Source organism: Sciurus vulgaris (assembly GCF_902686455.1).
Source record: "Sciurus vulgaris genome assembly, chromosome: 11".
Taxonomy (NCBI): domain Eukaryota; kingdom Metazoa; phylum Chordata; class Mammalia; order Rodentia; family Sciuridae; genus Sciurus; species Sciurus vulgaris.
Window position 1 is genome coordinate 17,334,959 of NC_136472.1, and position 22,471 is coordinate 17,357,429.

The 22,471-nt window shown below is 38.8% G+C and overlaps 1 protein-coding gene across 1 annotated transcript in view; it reads right to left on the reverse strand.

Moving 5' to 3' along the window:
- Positions 1-16,144: 16,144 nt before the first annotated feature.
- Positions 16,145-22,471, reverse strand: part of LOC306638878 (fatty acid desaturase 2-like protein FADS2B) — a 30,707-nt gene continuing 24,380 nt past the window's right edge. Inside the window, exons 9-12 of the mRNA XM_079102323.1 lie at positions 21,961-22,057; positions 19,382-19,461; positions 18,054-18,179; positions 16,145-16,729 (exon numbers count right to left, since the gene is read on the reverse strand). Of these exons, the coding sequence (XP_078958449.1) occupies positions 16,681-16,729; positions 18,054-18,179; positions 19,382-19,461; positions 21,961-22,057 (352 nt within the window). The 3' untranslated portion in view covers positions 16,145-16,680. The remainder of the gene's footprint in view (positions 16,730-18,053; positions 18,180-19,381; positions 19,462-21,960; positions 22,058-22,471) is intronic.

Below are 22,471 nucleotides of genomic sequence, written 5' to 3' on the forward strand. Positions count from 1 at the left end.
AAAAGGTTATTTGTGGGAAAGTTTCAACAAAGCAGGCAATCTGAAGGATGCAGGGTTGGCAAGATATTAGGGTTATCTTGTTGTGTTCAGAATTCTTTATGCTAGAAATTTCATGCCTGAACTCAAGGTTCCTACTGATAACTGCTGTGCGCCTTTGCACGTAGCCTCCATGGGCAGGGATCACCATAGCAACTGGGTTATCTTGATCTCCACTTTGCACATGCAGTTCCCAGTGCAAACGCAGCCACCAGAGAGTCAGATCATGATTCAAATTACCACTCTCCACATGCCCAGAAGTGAGATTTGCTAGATCATATTGCAGTTCTCCTTTTAAATTTTCAAGGAAATTCCATATAGTTTTCCATATAGCTGTCACAAGTCCCACTAATAAGCATTAAGTGATTCTAATCCTCATTTAAAGGTTCCTTTTTCTCTGCATCCTCATGGACAAATTTGGTTTCTTGTAGTTTTCATAGTATTCATCACAACAGGTGTGAGGTGATATCTCATAGTGGTTCTGTTTACATTTCCTTGCTGATTAAAGATGGTAGGTCCTACTATTATTGTGCAAAAGTCTACCTCTCCCTTCACATTTGCTTTTTTTTTTCAGTGCTCTGTTCTTCGGTGCATATATATTTACAATATAAAAATACATCTTTGTCTCATTGCAGCATTTGACCTAACAATTGTTTCATCTGATAAATATAGCCACTTGCTCTCTCTAGGTTTCCATTTGCATTCCATGTATTTTTCCATTCAGTCAGTTTCAGCTTATATGTGTCCTTAAAGTTGAAATATGTTTTGTAGGCAGTTTATGGTTGGGCCTTGTTTGTTAATTCAGGCAATATCTTTGGAGAATTTAACCCATTTATATTTAAAGTACTTATCAATGGGGAAGGATTTACTATTGCAACTTTGTTCAATATTTTTCTGACTATTTTCTGTTTCCTTCTCTTTCTGCTTTTATTTGTCACTTGATCATTTTCAATAGTCATGTGCTTTGACTTATTTCTATACCTTTTGAATATCTACAGCAGATTTTTGCTTTGTCATTTCTTGAAGTTTGTAGAAAGCCCTGTTATGATAACATTGGCTGATAGCAACTTTAATTATCTGAGAAAGTACACCTTAAAAGTCCTGCCACTTTGTTTTTATTATCACAATCTTCCTATATTGTGTATCCATTAAGTTACTATAATTAAAGTTACTGTCAGTACCTTTGTACTGACATTAAACTGATTTATGCACCACCACTATAGTATTATGTACTTACTTTACCAGTTAGTTTTATAACTACATATCTTCATATTAATTATCTTCCTTTTATTTCTGCTTGAATAAATCTCTTTAACATTTCTTGTAAGACAAGCCTAGAGGTGATAAACTCTTAGCTATTTTTGATCTGGGAAAGTCTTTATCTGTCCTTCAATTCTGAAGAGCAGGTTTGCCAGGTAAAATATTCTTACCTGGCATTATTTTTCTTTCATCACTTTGCATATATCACTCCATTCTCTTCTGACCTGTAAAGTTCCTGCTGAGAATCTGCTAAAAGTCTTATGGAAATTCTCTTACATCTGCTGTCAAAATTGTTCTTTGTCTTTGATTTTTGACAGCTTGTTTATAATATGATGGTGAAGCCCTATTTGGGTTGAATATTCAAATTTGGGAATTTGGAACTTTATGTATCTGGATGCCTGAATCTCTCCCCAGGTTGAGAAGTCTTCAACCTTTATTTCTTCAAGTAATTTTTCTTCCCTTATTTTTGTGTTTTCTCTTGAAACTCCCATAATCCATACAGTATTTCCATAGATCCCTTGAACTTTCTTGATTCCTTTTCATTCTTTTGTTTTTCCCTTCTGAGTACATTGTTTCAACTGACTTGTCTTTCAGTTTATGGGTTCTTCATTCTGCTTGATGAAGCCTACTATTGTACCTCATTGAAACCTTCATTTTATTCATTGTATTCTCTAGCTACAAAATTTTACTCAAGGACTTCATCATGCATTCAGTTATTCAATCCAGGCTTGCTGAAGAGCTCAATACATTTGAATCCTTTGCCTAAATATCTAGTTTTCTGAGGATTGTCCACACTGCTTTCCAGAATGGCTGCATCAATTTGCAAGTCCACCAGTAATGTAAAAGTGTGCCTTTTTCCCCACATCCACATCCACATCTATTATTGTTTGTGTTCTTGATAATAGCCATTCTAATTGGAGTAAGATGCAATCTTAGAGTTGTTTTAATTTCCATTGGATAGAGGAACTATAGTATATATACAGAATGGAATATTAATAAGCCATAAAGAAGAGTAATATTATGGCTTTTGCTGATAAATGGATGGAATTGAGAATATCATGCTAAGTGAAATAAATCAATTCCAAAAATCCAAAGGTCCCAAATGTTTTCCCTGATAAGTGGATGATGATATATAATGGGGGTGGAGGATGGGGTCTGAGGGAAGATTGGAGGCACTTTAGATTAAGTAGAGGGAAATGAGAGGGGGGTATGAAAAATAGTGGAATGAGACAGACATCATTACCCTACATACATGTATGATTACATGAATGGTATGAATCTACATCATGTACAACCATAGAAATGAAATGATGCACCCCATTTGTGTACAATGAATCAAAATGCAGTCTGTAAAAAGTAAAAAGAAAAGATAGGAAAAGTCCAAAGGGAGGGAAGAAGACTACACTGAGATTTCATCTCTCTCCAGTCAGAATGGCAACTATCAAGAATACAAGTGACAACAAACTGAGAGGACGTGGGGAAAAGGGAACACTCATACATTATTGGTAGGACTTCAAACCGGTGCAATCCCTCTGGAAAGCGGTATGGAGAGTCCTCAAAACACTAGGAATGAGACCACCATTTGATCCAGGTATCCCACTCCTTAGCATGGATCCAGAGGATTTAAAATCAGCATACTATAGCAACATATCCACTTCAGTGTTTACAGAAGCTCAATTCACAACAGTTAAACTATGGAACCAACCTAGGTGCCCTTCAACAGATGAATGGATTAAGAAACTGTGGTATATAAAGAATAATAAAATTATGGCATTTGAAGGCAAATGGATGAAATTGGAGAAAATCAGGCTAAGTGAGATAAACCATTCTCAAAAAGCCAAAGGGCGAATGATCTCACTGATAAGTGGATGATGATACATAATGGGGGGTGGGAGGGAGGCAAGAATGGAGGAAGGAGGAACTGTATAGAGGGAAAAGAGGGGTGGGAGGGGTGGGAGTGGTGGGGGATAGGAAAAAATAGCAGAATAAATCAAATAGCATTGCCCTATGTAAATGTATGATTACACAAATGGTACGCCTATACTTCATGTACAACCAGAGAAACAAGTTGTACTTCATTTGTTTACAATAATGAAAAAAAAAAAGCAGCCTTATCCCACTAAAAAAAAAGAAAAATGAACTGTGGTATATATATATGTAAATATATATATATATATTTATATATATATATATAAATATACAATGGAATATTACTTAGCCATACAGAAGAATGACTTTATAGCATTCGCCAGTAAATGGATGGAACTGGAGAATATCATGCTAAGTGAAATAAACCAATCTCCAAAAGCCAAAGGCCAAATGTTTTCTCTGATATGCAGATGCTAACACAGAATAAGGGGCGGGTGGAGAAGAGAAATTCAGTGGATTAGACAAAGGGGAATGAAGGGAAGGGAGAGGGGATAGAAATAGTAAAGACAGTAGAATGAATCTAACATAATTTTCCTATGTGCACATATGAAAATACCCAAGTGAAATTCCCCATCATGTACACCCTCAAGAGTGGGGTCCTAATTACAATGAGATGTATTCCATGCTTGTGAAATTTAATCATAATGGATTTCACTGTCATGTATAACTAAAAAAACATAATAAAAACAAAACTGAGGTAATAATGGGTTTCACTCCACTATGCTTCCTATAAATGCATTCTACTGTTATGCACAACTAATTAGAACAAATACAAAATTAAAAAAAAAACAAAATTGAACAAAAAGAAATATCATGATACATGTACACATCATGGGATAATTAAATCAGGGTGTTTAACATATCCATCGCTTCATATATTTATTTTCTTTGTTATGAAATATTTAAACTCTGATTTTAGCCATTTTAAAATTTCAGGCAAAAACTGCTACAAGCACAAAATGAACACCAATAAGAACGTTTATGAGAGCTTGTCATTTCAGGCACATCACTACAGGGTTTTATAGGCAGTGTCCTTGAGAAAAACACAAATTCAGTGATTGATGTTAGATGTTCTGCCATTTCAATAGCATTCAATGCTAATGCAGCGGATATGCCAACCAGGTAGTAGGCACCACTCTAGGTATCGTGAAGAGACAGGCGAACAGAAACAGGAATACGACTTTTATGGAATTTGGGTTCTAGTGGCTGTAGCAAAAGAGAATGCAAACAAGGGAAGCCTTGGGTAATCTCTAGGAATCATAAGCACTACGGGGAAGATAAAATCCTGCTGAAGAACAGTGACTGAGGGGAGGCTTAACCTCAGTCATACGAGGCCTTCCTGTAGAGGCTCCTCAGCAGGAAAATCAAAACCAAGTGAGGCAGAAGATGATAAAAATCTTTGAAGCAAGAAAGAGAAAGAGCTCAGTTTGTTGGTGTTTTCTGAGGATAAGAAAGCAGGCTAAAGGGACCAAAGGGGAATGAGTATGTTACATGTTGGATCTGAAACCCAGATAAGGGTTTTGATGAGGAGGCTGGATTTTGTTCTGTGTTTGACGGGAGGCATAATAGGACAACTGGGGACGAGATGTTGTACAAATCACTACAGGAGACACATCGTTCTTGTTGCGGGTTGAATGTAGATTATGAGAGCTAGAATTGATATCTGGGTGTCATTGGTGGGGTTTATGCAGCCATCCAATTGAGAGACAGCAGCAGCTGCAACGAGGGTGGTGTAAGTGAAATGCAGAGAGTGGAATTTGATTTCACTACTTTGAGAAACAAGAGTTTATGCTAATTGCTTTGGATTGAATTTAAGAAGTGAAAGAAATGAAAATTGACTCTTGATTCTTGTTATAATCAATTGTGTGGCTAGTGGCACCTTTTAACTGTGATAGAGAAGATGGAAGGAGTGGGTTGAAATAAGGTGCAGGAAAATCAGACATTAAAACACACACACACACACACACACACACACACCACCACCACCACCACCACCACCACCACCACCACCACCACCAGTAAATCCAAGTGTCAGTATAGTAGAAACATGAAATATATTATGATAGGCTTACAGAGGGACTTGCCCAACGTTTAAAATGGTGAAAACTGCTAATGGAGGCAAAGACTGGTTCTGCTTCCTTTTTGGGAATTCCTGAGTGGAGTAAACATTCCCATGGAACACCCCTCTGCCACGTGGTGACCCAGACAGCCTGATGCAAAGGCAAAGCTTTAGCCTACCGGGCCCTCTGCTTAAATAGCCTGAAGAAGACCTGCTGGAATCCGTCAGATTGAGGTTAGCTGGGCACTTGTCAGCCTCATGCAGGCAGGAACAGCTGCCCTGTAGTGAGTCCAACAGCTTTGAGACAGTGGGAGTAGCTGGTCCCTAGGAGCCTTCATCCCCGGAAATCTATGACCTATCATTGAGGCAATGTAAGTAAGATATATTGATCCTTTCCCCTGAAACATCCACTTCTTTTTTTTTTTTTTTTTTTGGGGGGGTGCTGGGAATCGAACCCAGGGCCTTGTGCTTACAAGGCAAGCACTCTACCGACTGAGCTATCTCCCCAGCCCCAAACGTCCACTTCTTATCACCACTTTATCCTGTTACACACAGCCCGAGAGGCTCCCCATGAGACGGGGCTCTGACACTTCTTCTCACCTTCTTTGTGTTACCTGACATTATGCTTTAGCTCTCGATTCCTGAAACATCTTCCGATGGGTCCATTTCTTGAGCTAATAATAGCTTCATGAACATTGAAGCAGTTCCATGAACAGAGAAAGGTGACATTTATAGTGATCTTTAGACAATTTTATGCAAGTTTTCTGGTATCCAAAAGGATGGATGCCTCATGATTTCTACAAGACCAAGACATTTTGTTACAAAAGGTGGAAGGTTCTCTATAATTCAGTCATGCAGCAGCTGCTTGTGGAGCACCTGACTTCGTCCCTGCCCTGCGCCACACTGAGGATCTGGCAGTGAACAAGAGACAGTTCTTGGGACTGAGGGTGTGGCTCAGTGGTTGAGCACTTGCCTAGCATGTGTGAGGCCTTGGGTTAGATTGCCAGTGCCACAAAAATGAAAATATAAATAAGACAGTTTACATGCTGGCAGGGAAGACATGTGAATACTATTAAAGTTATTAATAAAATGTGAGGACCTGTTGAAGATCTCCCAGATCTATTGGTATAAGATAAGCCATCTAGTTATGAGACCTAGTAGAATATTAGACCTAGATGAAAACTTAGGTATTTTCCTGTATAAGTGCCTTTTTAAATTTAGAGCATGAGAAAGATTTGCCTCCAGTGCTTACTCATTCTATAAAACGGCATTGACCCTTCCTTAGAATTTGTAGGGACTGTAATTCTTGCCACCATTATTTTTGATGCATCCAGAGACCATCGTCATTTTCTCTTTGTGTTTCATTCTGTGTTGGTCTTATCTCCTTAACAAAATGTCAACCCCTGAGGGCCGGACCATGGCATGCCCATATTCCACATGCTTGCAGTACGACTTAGCTGCCATATAGGATCTCTACAGTTTGCTGATTCTCTGAAGACAGGTGTCAGAAACGTTTCTTCAAGTATCACTCTATCTATACTCTAGGAACACTCCAGGAAGACCTGTCTGTGTACCTTTTCAGGGTCACCATAAGGTGCGTTTGTGTCTTAGAAAGGAAACAAATCAGAACAAATATTTATTAAGGACTCAACCTAGGTCAGCACTGGTGCTAGAAATATAAACAAATCTGTCAAACATCACTGCTCTCAAGGAGTAGACGTTATTGTCTTACTCTTATTTCCCCTTCTTAACGACAAGCATATACTGATGTTAATTAATTAATTAATTATAAATCATTTGTCAAACATTCTTCCAGGTTTATGTATTGGAATTTATATTCCAGTGAGATGAGATGACCATCAAATAATTTCCCATGGGGTTAAATATTACGAAGTGAATAAAATAAGTTACTGGGTAGGGAATGATGGGCCATCATGGTGGATGCCTTGATCCAATTTGTTTGCTGTAACAGGATTCATGAAACTGGGTAATTTATGAAGAATGGAAGTCTGTTTCTCTCAGTCTTTGAGCCTGAAGTTCAAGATCAAGGTGCCAGGAGGTTTGACATCTGGCAAGTAGCCCGTCTGTTTCTTAGGTAGTACTTCAGCACTGCGTCTTGCAGAGGGGAGGAACACTGGTAGGAGCAGAAGAGAGGGAAACTCACTCCCCTAAACCCTTTGTATCATGGTGTTAATCCACGAATGAGGAGGGAGCTCTTGTGGCCTAGACACCTCCCCAAAGGCCACGCCTCCAAACTCTATTGTATTGGGGGTTAAAATTTCAATTCTTGAATTTTGCGGAACACCTTTCAGATCTCAAGCCTTGTGGGAGGGCACAGGGGCTTGTGTCTAAATTAGAATGAATATTAGAGGATTGCTATTTATAGGAGGTATCTAAATAATAAAAAGAATCTTCTCATACAAATGTCTGGACTGTCCAGGGAGAGGCAACCATCGTACCAACGTTTCCACATTTTAAAAATTCAAAATAGTCCCTTGTATGTTATTCATCATCTGTAGACAAAGGAGATGGTTTCTGGAGAAGCAGCACCAAACTTGTGGCCACATGATGATTCAGGAGCATTAACTAATGTCACTACTAAGAGAATCCACTTTCAGGGTTCTGGTCACTGAACCCCGGTGGCTACAAACTCCCCATAGAGCAGCCTTGCTTTCCTGTCTCTTCCACCCTGCCAGGTTCTTCACTAATAAAGCAGATGTCAGGACACAAATTTCCTAGGTGTGAGTCAATGTTTGGGTTTTTCCCAAAGAAAAGGGAACCCAGATCTCTTTTGTGAACTACTTCTCAATTGACTGGGCAAAGGATCCAAATTACAGGCTTTCAAAATTCTGTACACTCAGGCATATTTTTGGTCCTGCGGAACACAGAGCTGAATTCTGGGAAGCAATTACCAGGAATTTTTGGAGTGCTTTATCATGAGGGAAAAAAAAAAAAAAAGATTATTGTTTTTCTCACTGTGTTTTGACATTTTGCAGTTTGGGTTTTTGCCTTTCATTAGGAGGTTTTGTAGGTTATGTTATGTGAAATGGTCAAGCTCTAATCATCCAAGACCTGGAGTTTAAATTTGATTTTTGATGGGATATTTTTCTTTGATAAATAAACTGCTTTCCCTGTACTTTAAATAGGAGCTAAAAGGTATGGAAAATTACCACCCATCCCTGTTCTTGGGCAGAATGGGGTGGAGGCTATCTTGGCAGAGGTCATGTTGTCAGGGAGCAGGATTTGTGGAACTTTGGGTAGTGACCATTTACCAACCGACATGGTAGTAGTTCAATATTTTAATAACTGATACAGGTGAACTTCAGAATATTCCTAGACATATCCGTGAAATCCAGACGTGTGCCTTTGCACTGGTGTGCAGACCAGAGGTGTGCAGCCAGTGTGTCGGGACATCTCATGAGCTGTGGTCCTGCTCCTCATGTCTTTCAGATGAGCTGGGTCAATGGAGCAGCATGGGTCCCAGACGATCTTCTAGGGGGTTGAGTGTCCTCTTCCACTTACCCTGATATTTCCTATGAACTCCACAATTTTGTGTTATTTTGTGTTTGGACCAAATACAGTATTTTCATCTATGCTTTCCAAAATGATGGCAAACTTCCAAACATTGACAAAATAATGACTTTATAGTACAGTACAACGTATGCAGTGCACAGTCCTCAACCTGGGTGTTTAGTCCTTTCTTGCTAGGAATCCTATTCAGCTTTCCTAAACTGAAGGGCGTTAGTCACACATGACAGGAAATGGATTGTCTCTCAGCATTTTTCTTTATTTATTACCTTTCTCGTCTTTTGCATTATTCACTCTTGCGTTTCCTGCTAAATCTCAGCTCATCTTCTTTATCTTTGCTGACCCTTTTTCTATCCTCCTCCTCCCTGAAGCAAAATTACCTTTTTTTTTTCCAGTGCTGGGCCTTGAACCAAGGGCCTCAGACTTGCTAGATTAAAGTGCTCTACCACTGAGCTAAGGCCCCAGACAACAGCAAAACATCCTTAAGATTCTCTTTCAAATCAAATCTTTTCCTCTCCTCTTTCTCTTGGTGAGTTCCTTGGACATTGCATCCAAGTTGGTGTACATCCAAGTTGGCAGTTTTTGTCCTTATTTCCTTCCAAGGTCCAGAGGACATTTTCTCCAATCACTTGCTAGCTATCTCCACTTAGGTTTTCTTTTCATACTGTAAACTGAGTGTGTTGAGAAGCAACCCTTTGCTTCTGCTCCCTTTGTTAATAGAACATGAATAATCCAGTCTTTGGATTCTATTTATGTTTCCCCCAGTGTTTAATCATTTACCATCTTCTGTGGGTCTAGGACCCACAAAGTGCCCCTGTTTGTTCCTTTTCTGTCTGCATTTGTGTCAGTGTCTTGTGGTTTCAAGATGGATCTCCCTAGAGCCCGGTTCCAATCATAACACTCCCAGCTCAGAGGTCTTTGCACTTGGTTCTGATGATCTAACCCATGAAGATTGCATGGGGGAGGTCCCTTCATGTTCTTCTGTGTGAATCCATGTGCTCTACTAAGCCGAGCACAGTCTAGCATTTTAGAATCATTTCAATATGAGCTCAATTTACTTTCCAGGTTAATCTACCACTGTTCCACACATATGGAACACCACTTTATGCCAAGCAGTGAACTGAGGCTGGTGATGAAAGGTCAAGCAGCAGCAGGCTGGTCACTGCCCTCACGGAGTTCTGGATCTAGTCAGTCTTGTTGGCAGAGATCAATCACGTGTCAGGAGCACCGGGCACAAAAACTTACAAAAGAGAGAATTAACCTGATTGGAATTTCTCTGGAATTCTTCCCAGAGAAAACGATGCAAATACAAGTGGTAGAAAATTACTTTGAAAGCTGTTGAATAGCCAAGGTGCATCGCTCTCATGAATACATGAAGTTTCAGTGATTTGAGGAAATGACCTTCGCGCCATCCCACAGTCACACAGGCTTCCCACTCTGGTCTTTGAACTAAAGCTTGTTCCTACCTCAGGGCCTTTGAACTTGTTTCTGAGGCTTCTGTTCATCAGAATATCATGATAGGCTGACTTCAATGTTTCTCTCAGATTTACCTTTTGCTGATTTCCTAAACTGCCCTGCTCATCATCACTTTATTTATTCTCATATCACTTTATTTATTTATTTATTTATTTATTTATTTATTTACTTATTTATATGTAATCATCTTGGATTTTATTCCATTTACTTGTCAACTGATAGAGTTCTCCACTAGAGTAAAAGCTACTGGAGTTTTCTGCCTCTCTTGTTCATATCACCTGGTCTGATCCTGACACATGGTGGGTGCTCACAAACATTTACAAATGAAAGACAGTGGTAATATAAAATGAAAGATGTGCATAAATGAAAAATAATAAAAGGCAAACATATGTGCACGTGTGTGTGCATATGTATACATGTGCATGGATAGATGGATTGTTGGATAGGTTGATCTGCTACCGATTTTTCAGAGAAGGTAACTACATTATATTTTCTTGGGTAAAGCAGCTACACAATTTTAACCAAGACTATTCAAAATGAGAAATGTACTTCGTTATCTGTATAATGTGAGGTTTATTTTTAAAATTAAACCCCTAGAAATTTACTTTTAGTAGATAGCAAAATCAAACAGATTAATGGGTAAGTAACTAGAGAGATGGTATTTTAGTCAGATTTTTTTCACTGCTGTGACTCAAAGACCTGTCAAAAACAATTTTAGAGGAGGAAAAGTTTATTCGGGGGCTTACAGTTTCAGAGGTCTCAGTCCATAGTTCAAAGTGAGACAGAATGTCATGGCAGAATGGTGTGGAGGAAGGAAGCATCTTACCTGGTGATCAGGAAGCAAGAGAAACATGTCTCCACTAGCCAGATACAAAATATATACCCCAAAGGCATGCTCCAGGGATCCACCTCTTCTAACCACATCCTACTTACCCTCCACTCAGTTAATTCCCATCAGGCTCTTATAACCCAATCATTTCACTTCTGAATGTTCTTGCATTGTCTCATACATGAGCTTTTTGGGGGACACATCACATCCATTGGGGGACACATCACATTGGGCATGTAAATAGAGGTGGGATGAAGCAAGATTACTAAAATATTGATTTTGGAATCAAGCGACAGTTAATGAATGTTATCTGTAAAATTCTTTCAAAGTTTCCATATGTTTGCAAAATTTGTAAACAAGGTTAGAAAATAAAATGTATATGGGAGCATTCTTTCTCTCAGTAGAGTTTAAGTTGAAGCTCCTATACTTTATGTAGTTCTAGGATTGACCCAGGAGAGTGGATGATTAGCAAGGAAATAGTCAAGGAAGTCCTTTGTTATATACGGATTAAGCAACAAATGGTATAATTATCTTTGGTAAGAATTTCTACAATAAGGCTCACATAGATAGCCAAAAGCTTGGGTAACTACTACCCAAACCTGGCTTTCTACTACCCCTCCAGGTTGAGATCTGGCTGCTGATGCCAGGGTATTTTAGTGCATTCAGGAGTGGAAGGTGACTCATGGGTGTTACTTGTTGCAACAGGAGAAGTCATTTTCTCTTTTGTGACTCATAAACCTCTCACCTGGGGAAAGGAGCCTTTGCCATTTTTAAAATGATTCAGTATATTTCCATTCTGTGGACATATGTGACTCTACGAATTTAAAAAAAAAAATTTTTGTGGGTCTGGAATGGGAGAAAGCCTACTCATCATCATCACTATCATCATCATCATCATCATCATCATCATCATCATTATCATCAGAATCTAAAAGGGTGCTCCCCATTAATGAAACCATTCCATTTGCCTTACTTCATTTGATTGTTCCATGATTGCATATAGGCCAGTAACATCATGCACTACGCCTATTTTACATTTGTGGAGACTGAGATGTGTAGTATGTTAGTGACCCGGTCAAGTTCATCAAAGGGTACAGAGTTAATGAGTTGAAATTAGAATCTAGGCTTCTGACTTCTAATTCAGTTTCCTTCACTTAGTGCCCAACTGCAAATTATCATTGCCTAATTATTATTGCTTAATTTTGTCAAGAAAGAAGAAACTTAGAGGAAAGGGAGTATCAGGGAAAACCATACAAAAGCAGGGGGAATATAAATTTTTCCTAGGTTGAATTCATATTATTCCATTGCAAACTATTAAATCAATATCTCCATCCTGTGCTTCCATATTTAATGCAATGTCTGTCCATTCTGAAAGTTTAAATCTAAGCTTGAGTCTCTCCACATGAAATCTTCCCCAAGTTGGGTACTCTTTAAGGATTAGTAAGTAGATGTTGGTCCCTAAAGACCCTTTCTTACGTCTATTGCATGCTCCTCTTGTGTTTTTTCCCAGGCACCTGTTAAGGTGTAACACCCTGGTGTGGAGGGTTAACTGCCATTACATCCATTTCATCAGCTCTGGGAAACTATGAGACACATTCTCCAAAATGCCAACTTCCAATGTCTTTCAATGACACTTGATTTCCTGGCAATTGGAATTAATGGGCATTGACTAGGGAGTTGGGTATTCCTAGGAATGAAGCCCTCCTCCACCAATTCCTACCTGTGAAATCTAGGAAAATTTTCAGCCTCCCTAGGCTTCAGGTCTTTCAACTATGTAGTGAAGTTAATTTTAAGAACCTGCACCTTGGGGCTGTTACCAGGATTAGATTGGACCGTGTTGATGAGGGGTGGAGCTCAGGGCTTAGTGCTTGGTAGAGGCTAACAAGAGTTGGTAAGAATTTTATCCAGCAGTTCCATTTCTGGGTATTTATTTATTTATTTTAGTGGTGCTGGGGATTGAACCCAGGGCCTCATGTATGTTAGACATACTGGGCAAGTGCTTTACTACTGAGTTACATTCAGTCCTCCACTTGTGAATATTTATACTAATGCATATTTTTTCATGTATTTATTAGCCATTTTTACTTATTTTGAGATGTGTCTGTTAAGCTCACTTGCCCATTTGTTGATTGAATTACTTGTTCTTCTGTTGTTGGCTTTTTTGAGTTCTTTACATATTCTGGATATTATTCCTCTCTCAGACGAATAATTCACAAAGATTTTCTGTCATTCTGTGGGTTGTTTCTTCACTCTGTTGGTTATTTCCTTTGGCGTGCAAAGCTTTTTAATTTGATATACTCCCATTTGTCAATCCTTGTTTTCATTTCTGGGACTATTGGAGTCCTATTCAGGAAATTGTGGCCCGTGCTAACGTGTGAAAGTGTTGCCCCTAAGTTTGCCTTTAATATTTTCACAGTTTTAGGTTTAAACTGTCTTTGATCCATTTTGAGTTGAGCTTTTGTACAGAGCGAAAGGTAGTGATTTATATTGAGTCCTCTATATGTGGTGATCCAGTTTTGTCATTGAAATTGAGATCTCAGAGAGTTGTTAGCACTCCCATCCTTGTTGCAGAAGTATTCATAATAGGCAAGATGTGGAAACAACCAGTTTGTTTGATTATTTATTTAATTTTTTAGATTTTATATGTTCTAATTAGTTGTATGTGACAGAATGCATTTATACATTTGATAGACCATACGTAAATAGAGCGTAATCTCTCCTTTTTCTGATTATATGTCAGTAGATGAATGGATGAAAATCTAGTATGTACATAGAAGAGAATATTATTCAACCTCAGGAAAGCAGGAAATCTTGCAGTATGCATAACATGAATCAAACCTGAAAATATTATGCTGAATTAAGTAAGAATATAGAAGTGCTTCTCAGATATTTGATAGAATTTATGTGTCTAATTGGATGAAATTACATTAACATATTTTTGTAATCAGGAAAATCTTGCAATAAGAGAACACCAAATGGTGTATAGTTAGGGAGTAAATCTTAATTTACATAGTAGGTTGCTAATCAATAAAATCATCATTTTCCTGAATTCACAATCTCCACTATTTTTCTCTCTCATTGGTGATGACTGGTATGTGCACTTATTGAGGTACTGACCGTATTCGTTTTGCTTTTTCAATGTGCAACAGAGGTTGGGAATCAAAGCCTGTTGCTTTCTTCACAACCTCACAGACCACTGAGCACTAGGTTGGAATTTAGGTGAATGTTTTTTCAGATCATTTTATTTCTGCCTTTCCTATCATAGGGTTCTCTATTCTGTGGGATTAAGGAGGGTCAATGACTCCTGAGAATTGTATTTCAGTCCCAATTGAAGCTCTTTGATGGACTCTCATGGTTCTTGAAATGAAGACCACACTCTAAGTGGTCCTATGCATCCTGTCTAACCTTGTACCACTCTGTCCCTTGCTCCCTCTGCTTCAGCCCCACTGATTTCTTCCATGTCTTCTCATTTCCTGTGTCAAGTCTGCTCCTGAGTCCAGTGTCTATCACCCCACTACCATCACCCCCACTACCATCACCCCACCTTACCTGGACAACCTGCCACTTACCATCATTCCTACCTATAGTCTTATTTTCCCATAGTACTTGATTTTGTGCTTATTATTCTCTTGGTTCCCTTTCAAGCATTACCACATGTTTGTGAATTCTCAGCACATTGTTCAGTTTGCATCATTTTGTAAACCATAGAACTACAAAAGATCATAAGAGATCACTACAGTTTTGCACCAACAAATTGAATGAACTATAAGAAAAGGATAACTTCCTAGAAATATGCAACCTACAAGTGTGAAAATCATCAAGAAATAGAAAATCTGAACAAACCAATAAAGAGTAAGGTGATAAAAGTTGTAATCAAAACTTCCCAACAAAGAAAGTCAAGGACTAGATAGCTGAGCACCTTTTTGGAACTGATTTCTTATTTCCCGTGCATATCTATTTGTATCTCCCAGATTTCTTCATAATTGCACAGTAACCAATTCTGGGAACTATGAGGTGAACTAATTTGACACTGAGTGAGAAATTTCCTTGGGGTAATCAAGTTTTCCCAGGAGAGATCTGGTTGCTCTTTCCAGTACCAGGAGAACAAGCAGTCTTGAGAATCCCTGGGAGCTGGACCAGTAAGACAGAGAAAGCCAACCACGCACCCCACCACCTCCTGCCACCCTGAGTTCAGGCAAGAGAAATCATCTGCAGATCCACCACCAGGAGGAATAAGCGCTCCTGACAGGACAGGAAGGAAGAATCATGAAGTCACTAGGGCCTTTCATCTTTTTAATCCCTGGCCTGACTTTCCTATTTGATATTATTACCCTTTTGACATTTCTTGCTCCAGGTGACCATTTCTTATTTTCTTAGCTATGTATGTCTAATTCTCTAGGAGCTGTGCATGATTTTGTATGTTACAGTCACTAGGGATTTAATTAAGAAAGACAACCAAAACTTTATTTGCATAGTGTGGAGGGGTGAATGCTTACTGGTAGAATTTCAGACAACAGATAAACCAATAATGCTGATTTTTTTGGAGCTGAGGAAGTAAGTTTGAGTGATTGTACTTTCCCTCCCTGCAGCTAAGGTCAGCTTTAACACATACCCTTGTGGACAGCTGAACAAAAACACAGACTCTAGAGACCAGTCGGGAACAGAGCGTGTCCACTCATTTCTGTAGCACTGGAACTCTCTCAGAGAAAACTCTCTTAAGACACGTTTAATTTGATGCCAAATCGAAGTGCTTTGACATGGCTCTTTCTTTCATCAGAGTGACCCACTAAGGGTGTGCAGTAGTTCTGCTCTGGTGACAAGGGAGGAGGCGATTGCATCTTGCACTTGAGGGACAATCTATTTTTCAACCCAATAGAAGATGCCTTTAAATGAACAGCTGCTTGATCAGTTGCTTTTGGACTGGATGTTGGAGGTGCTTGTAAGAGATCCTATAGAAATTCTAATTTCTCCATGTGGAAACATAACGTATGTGCACAAATAGGTGGGTGCAATGATGAAAGTCTGAAGTGAATATTGATAGATATTTTAATGTCAATTTTGATTAATTTTTAAAGAAAAAAGAAGTTCACATACTTGAAAAGAAACAAACAAAAATCTGTGCTTTAACTGGGAATTACATAAATGTTTCCTTTCCAAGAGCAATTGCACCTTTTCTAAAGTGCTCCATCAGATGTCTCTCCTTTGGCCCAGTTCTATGTTCACTTCATTTGTGAAACTTTTATCTGTTCCTGTACTTATTTCCCTTGACTGAGATGATCTGACTAAGGTCTATTGGTAGGACTCATCTCAAGATCCTAATTAAAAAGTAAAAACAGTGAGCTCCCATTTCCCTTTTGCTCCCCTGGTCAAAGTCATCTTGTTTCTTTTGCTTCCTGTTTGCTGAGAAGACCTTCAGGGAAGGGGTCAACATGCATCTTTGGGATTCACATTCCTGGCACATGCAGGTATCCCAATGCTGCTGTTACTTCCAGGTTAAGCAGGGAAGAGCTCTTGTATATCCACCACCCCACTTCAGAGATACAATCAGATGCATGATTCTGCATCATTCATAGTAAGCATCCACCCAGAGGGCTGCAGATTTCTTCAAGGCCCTGTGGAAGGAGGAAAAAACATCAGGAGGTAAAAGTGAAATGAAAAAGGAGCCTCTTCATGGAACATTTGCTCCTCTGCCTGGTTCAGGGCAATGTCATTTCCAGCTATATCTGATAAATGTCATTCTCTGTTGACCAGGGAAAAGAGTTAAATGCACTGAATTATTTTTAGCAGGTGATTCCACTTTTCCTTCATGGGAAAGATTTGAGTTTTGTTTTCATTTTATTCTATTTTGTCCCATACACTTACATACCAAAGAATTTATCTATCCTGTTTTTTAATGAGGAAGATATTTTCTAGACTCTGGGTGTATAGCAATGGAGAGGAAATATGTGAGAACTGTCTACATAGAGTTCCTGGTCCAGCTTAGGGAACATGTATTAAATAATTTATCATCCAATTAGTTATTTAATCATGTTTGGAATGAAGATCATCAATGAGTGGAATTAGGTGTTGTAAAAGCACCTGATGAACTTAGTCTTGGAGATCTGTGCAGACCAACATGAGGAAAAGGAATTTGAGATGAGCCTTTTAGAGTGAATGGGGATTGACAGGACGATATGAGGGGAGATGGTGATTTGCAAGGACATTCCAGGTGCAAATAAAAGGGACAAAGAAATGAGATGGTCAGAGGTGGGGAGTGCTGCCACAACTGAAGGTCTGCCAGATATGGGGGGAACAGAGAGAGAAGAGGGAATTGTGGAGAGTCTGAACTGGAGCTCAAATGAGATCAGACCTGGCCTTCATGGCCTTCTTCGAGGTACTTCCTCCCACCACCCAATTTTAAAAAGAAAAAGTTGCTAAACACAAACCAATCTGTGTCAATTTGACCAGCATTGTAGGAAACTCTGTGAAGGGCTCAGAATAAACATGGGTTTTTCATTTCCTCTGGCCTCACTACTCAGGGTAGTGTTTTGTCCATTGTGTCCCACTAGACCCTGCAGGTATCTGAGTTTGTAGCAGTGGACCAGAAGATTTGGGAGTCCCTCCTACCACCTAAATTCTAAAGCATGTACAAAGCTCTAGGGAGGATGCAAGCACAAGTGATGCAAAGCCCTGGTTTCAAGAAGCCTGAAATAGAGTAGGCTGGTGAGACATCTTCTCTAAAAAGAACCTAGAAGGCAACAGGACAATGGTAAATATTTCTATGATCATTATTGCTGTTGGTTTGGTTCCCTGCAGACTCTGGTATTAATGCTGGACTCACAGGTGCTCCTTAGTAAATGGATGTTGGATAAGAAGATGGTTCACAAGGTCGTGAACAGTCTAGGGACTGGCAGTGAAGGGAAATAGATCTCTGAGCAAGAGAAGTTATGTTATTACCTGACGATATCTCCAAATGCCTTCAACATGGGCTTATTCACATACTGCAATCCGTGCTTGGCACACAGTGACCTCACCAGTGGTGCCACTTTGTGATAATTATGGCGTGGCATTGTGGGGAAGAGACTAGGGAAGAGGAGATAAGAAGCTTAGGCATACATACAGAGAAACCCAAAGGAGTTTTCTTTCCTGTATTGCCAAATACAATTCTATTAGCAATGGAGACTCAACCCCAACCTTGCTCAATACTTCTGGGACGTTCAAGCACTCTTGCCAAGATGTTCTAATCTTATCTCTTAACACCTCTGTGAGCCATAGCCATGTGGGTGGCAATGTTTGGGAAATTCTAACAGAATAAATATTAGCTCCATCAAATATATTTATTTTGGGGTTGACTATCATTTTGAACTACCTGGGAGAGCTGAAGAACTCTCTCACCTCCTCTCTGTTTCTATCTCTGCCTGTCTCTCTATCCACCTAATTCCTACCCCATGAAGACGTGAGTACTCACTAAGATCTAATCCTAGTACATGCGGAAGAGTTTCAGGACAGATATAAGAAGTTAGGGGATCTGGGTCTTATCCATGGTTTACCACTCTTTAGCCAGTAACTTTCTTAGATTTTAACTTCCTCTTTGATGAAATATGAACAATAATCTTTTCTTGTTTTGCTGAGATTTTTAAGGACTACTGTAAAGGGAAGGATAAGAAAATCACATGAACAGGTGTTAAGATCTCTTTCCTTCTCTGCATCTCCTAGATCTGGTTTACATAAAGAAGATATGGAAAATGTCTTTTCTGAATATTCTGGGGAGGTGAACTCTCCAGGTATTAACATTTTCTCTTTCTTTATTGTTTGTTCACCTAACATACCCATTGGTAAAATATTTCCATATACCATCTGGAAATTCCATAAGGACTAGAATTCACTGTTGGTTATTTTGTAACTTTGGTTTGATAGAGATATTTAAATTAAATTGTGATTACATTTCAATACAACTTGTTTACTCAAGTGTCTGATTCATTTTTTTTTTTGGTTTCACCCACAAACCAAATGCACACACACATTATCACCAATTTCTAAGAATAAATATTATGTGGAAACTAAATTACTGACACCTTAGACTCCATTACTCTTTCTCATAATCGTTACATCTTCTTTTCTTTCTTCCCTCCCTCCCTCCCTACCACTGATGCTAACAGAAAGATGCCAGCCTTCAAAAAATCCTGGTTCATTTTTTTCCCTCTGAGACTTTCAGTTGAAGGACTGTGGACTATATTTTGGGCTGTTATGATAGTGCACTTTCATGAACTATTTCTATCACTCACTGGTGCTCGATTTGGAAGTTCAGATGCCCTGTGAACCAGTCATTGAAGAAGGACTGTTCAATATTACAGGTGGCCAAGACCTGCAGAGAAAAAGATTACATTAGATACAAATTAGTCCGAGTGTCAAATTAAGAAAATGTTTATTAATTCTGTCATTCGGTCAACCAACACCAAGGACTATTGAGTATCTATTTTCATAAGAAACTACGAGGGTTATAAAAGATACATAGTTCCAAGATTCAAGGAATTTACCATTTTAAAAGACAATGAATATTTAACCATGAAGTATAAATGAGGCAATAGATATGGAAGAGTTGGTAGAACTCTAGCAGGCAATCACTATTGATCTGCAGATGCAGAAGGTTAAGGTGTTTAAAGACTTTGGCAGATGGAGGTGTGATTGCAGGATTATGGTGGAGATTGTCCGGGTACATCACCATTTACACTGAGTGGACTTAAAACACTTCTAAATGAGAAATAAGGCAGTTAAGGGTCCTAACCCAGGCCTCTGCACAGAAGTGCTGTATAATATTAGCAGTTTTCTTCATAATCTCCTGTATTTTATTTTATGCATTAAAAAAAACATGATCCTGATAGAAAGAGCTTAGATGTTTCTTCAGGATGCCGAGATTAGGAATGCATATAAGTGTCATTTTATTCAATGCCTTTTAATTTTAGCTGGGGTTTTTGTCATTTTGAGTCTTAATCTGTGGTTGTTCTGTGTTAATCAAAATGTAGCTCAGGCAGTCTTCAGGAAACCAAGACATTTAAGGGGTCTGCAAGGTTGAAACTTTTTCTATAATGCTTATAAGACATTAGTTTTCTTTTTAAATTCTCATTCTTTCATGGTTATACAGTGGAATTCCCCAGAGGCTATTAAATGTAGGATGGCATTATCACTATGATGTTAACGTGCATTAGTTTGGTTATTATTTTAAACTAAATAACAAACAAGTATTTTAAAATTTCCCAGTTTAAACTTTAGATACACTACATGTCAATCTCTTTGTGATTTTCAAGAACTTTTAAAGGTATGGGGTGTTTTTCTTGTTTGTCTTCATTGTAACTGGGATGGAGGGCATTTGAAAGACCAGGAATATGAAATCTTGGAAGCTAACTTCATGTCCTAGTTATAAACATGGTATGGTAATATATTATGTTAATTAAATTTTTTAATAATATAGCTTCATGCCAGAATCACCACAAGGTGAAATGAGGAGACTAAATGTTTCATCATAATAGATATTATTTGGTACATTGCAAGCAAGACAAGGAATAATATTAATAAATCCCTTCCATAATAAAATTATGTGGCAAAGAACCAATGAAGAAAATGTTTATAACATATATTACAGATAATGGTCAATATCACTACTCTATCAAGAGTCATAGAACTTGGTAAGGAACATATGAATACTCAGATACAATACTTTGGGAAAACCTGTAATCCCAGCAGCTCAGGAGGCTGAGGCAGTAGGAACACAAGTTCAAGGCCAGCCTCAGCAATTTAGTGAGGCCCTAAGCAACTTAGGGAGACCTTGTCTCCATATAAAAATAGGAAAGGGCTGGTGTGTGTCAGTGATTAAGCACCTGTGGGTTCAATCCCTGGTATTAAAACAAAAAAACAAACAAACAAACAATAGGGAAACACAATAGGTTAAGGACACTGGTAAGCAATTTACTAAAAGAAATATAAAGATCCAATAAGTGTTTTAAATGTAGTCATCTTAACTAATGATTAAATAAATAAACTACATGCAAAAACTAAAAGACAAAAATTGATTCTGTGATCAGAAAGTTTGAGAACTACTCCTTTTTACCTTGTAAAGGAACTCCTGAATTTGGGTCCAAGTTTGGAAAAGAATGAGATAATGACTGGGGTCCCTTATTATCATAGCACGGCCAGTTGAAAGGGACCATGACAGGCAGGGAGGTTCTGTGTCAATCATAACTCTGTTAAGCATTAATGGCATATTTGGAGAACATATTCCTCCCTAGAATGCCCTATGCTTATAATGAAATGAGATGATTTCCAAAGGTCTTGCAAATACAAAATTCATTCTGTAATTTTATGAATTTCAGACTCACTTGAAAGCCTGTGTCATGTGGGAGATTAGAGCTGGGGCCAGCAAATATTTTCTATAAAGTGCCAGATAGTAAATCTTTTAATTCTCCTCAAGGTATGCTCACTTTTGCTACAGTAATATGAAATGTGTAAATGAATATGTAAGTGAATGAGTATGACTGTGTTCTAATAAAACTTTAATTACAAAACAAGGAGTAGGTTAGATATGGCTTCTGGGCTGTAGTAGATGGACCCTGGGTTTGGAGGCAAGACTCAATAATTAAACTGCTCTTATCACTTATGGTTGTGTGACCTATGAGTTACTGAAACTGTTTATCATCTTGTAAAATGATAATAATCATTGTGCTTAGCTTGTGTAGTTTTATGCAAAGCACTTCACAATGACCGGGGCCCCCAGAAAGCACTTTTTGAAGGTGAGCTATTGTCTGTTGAGAAAATCAGGTTCTAAGTCAGCCCGGCTGCAGGGATTCTTCCTCAGAAGCTCCATCATTACCTGAGTACTGAGCCAGTCCCGGTTCTCCTCTTTGCTCATTTTCATTGGTATGTGGCTCATCTGGGTAACGTATGCAATCCAGGGACTTTCAAGAAACCTTTTGGGGAATAAAAGGAGGAAGTGATGACTCTTTAAGTTGTTTCAGTTGCAATCACTGGCCTTACATACCCCTGGCACACCTGGTCAAGCATTGGAAGAAATGACACAGAGTCTAAAGTTCCCATAAAATGGTGGTCATTCGTTCTCCTCTTTGAATACCATTTAGAACTGACCCTCAGGCATTAGGCTCCAAGACCTACCCTGTCTCCTCACTTCTGGGAGCGGTGCAGAATTTCTGTAGCTCTGGTAAAAGGATAAACACACAAGGTTCTCTGGGGCAAATGTAAAGTGGTTGACAGTCTGGGCTTTGTCATCAGAGCTAGGTCTGAGTTTTGCCTTAGCACTGACCTTGGCCCTTCCTTGCTCTATTACCTTAGGCAAGTTGATATAATCTCTCCAAGCTTCACTTCCC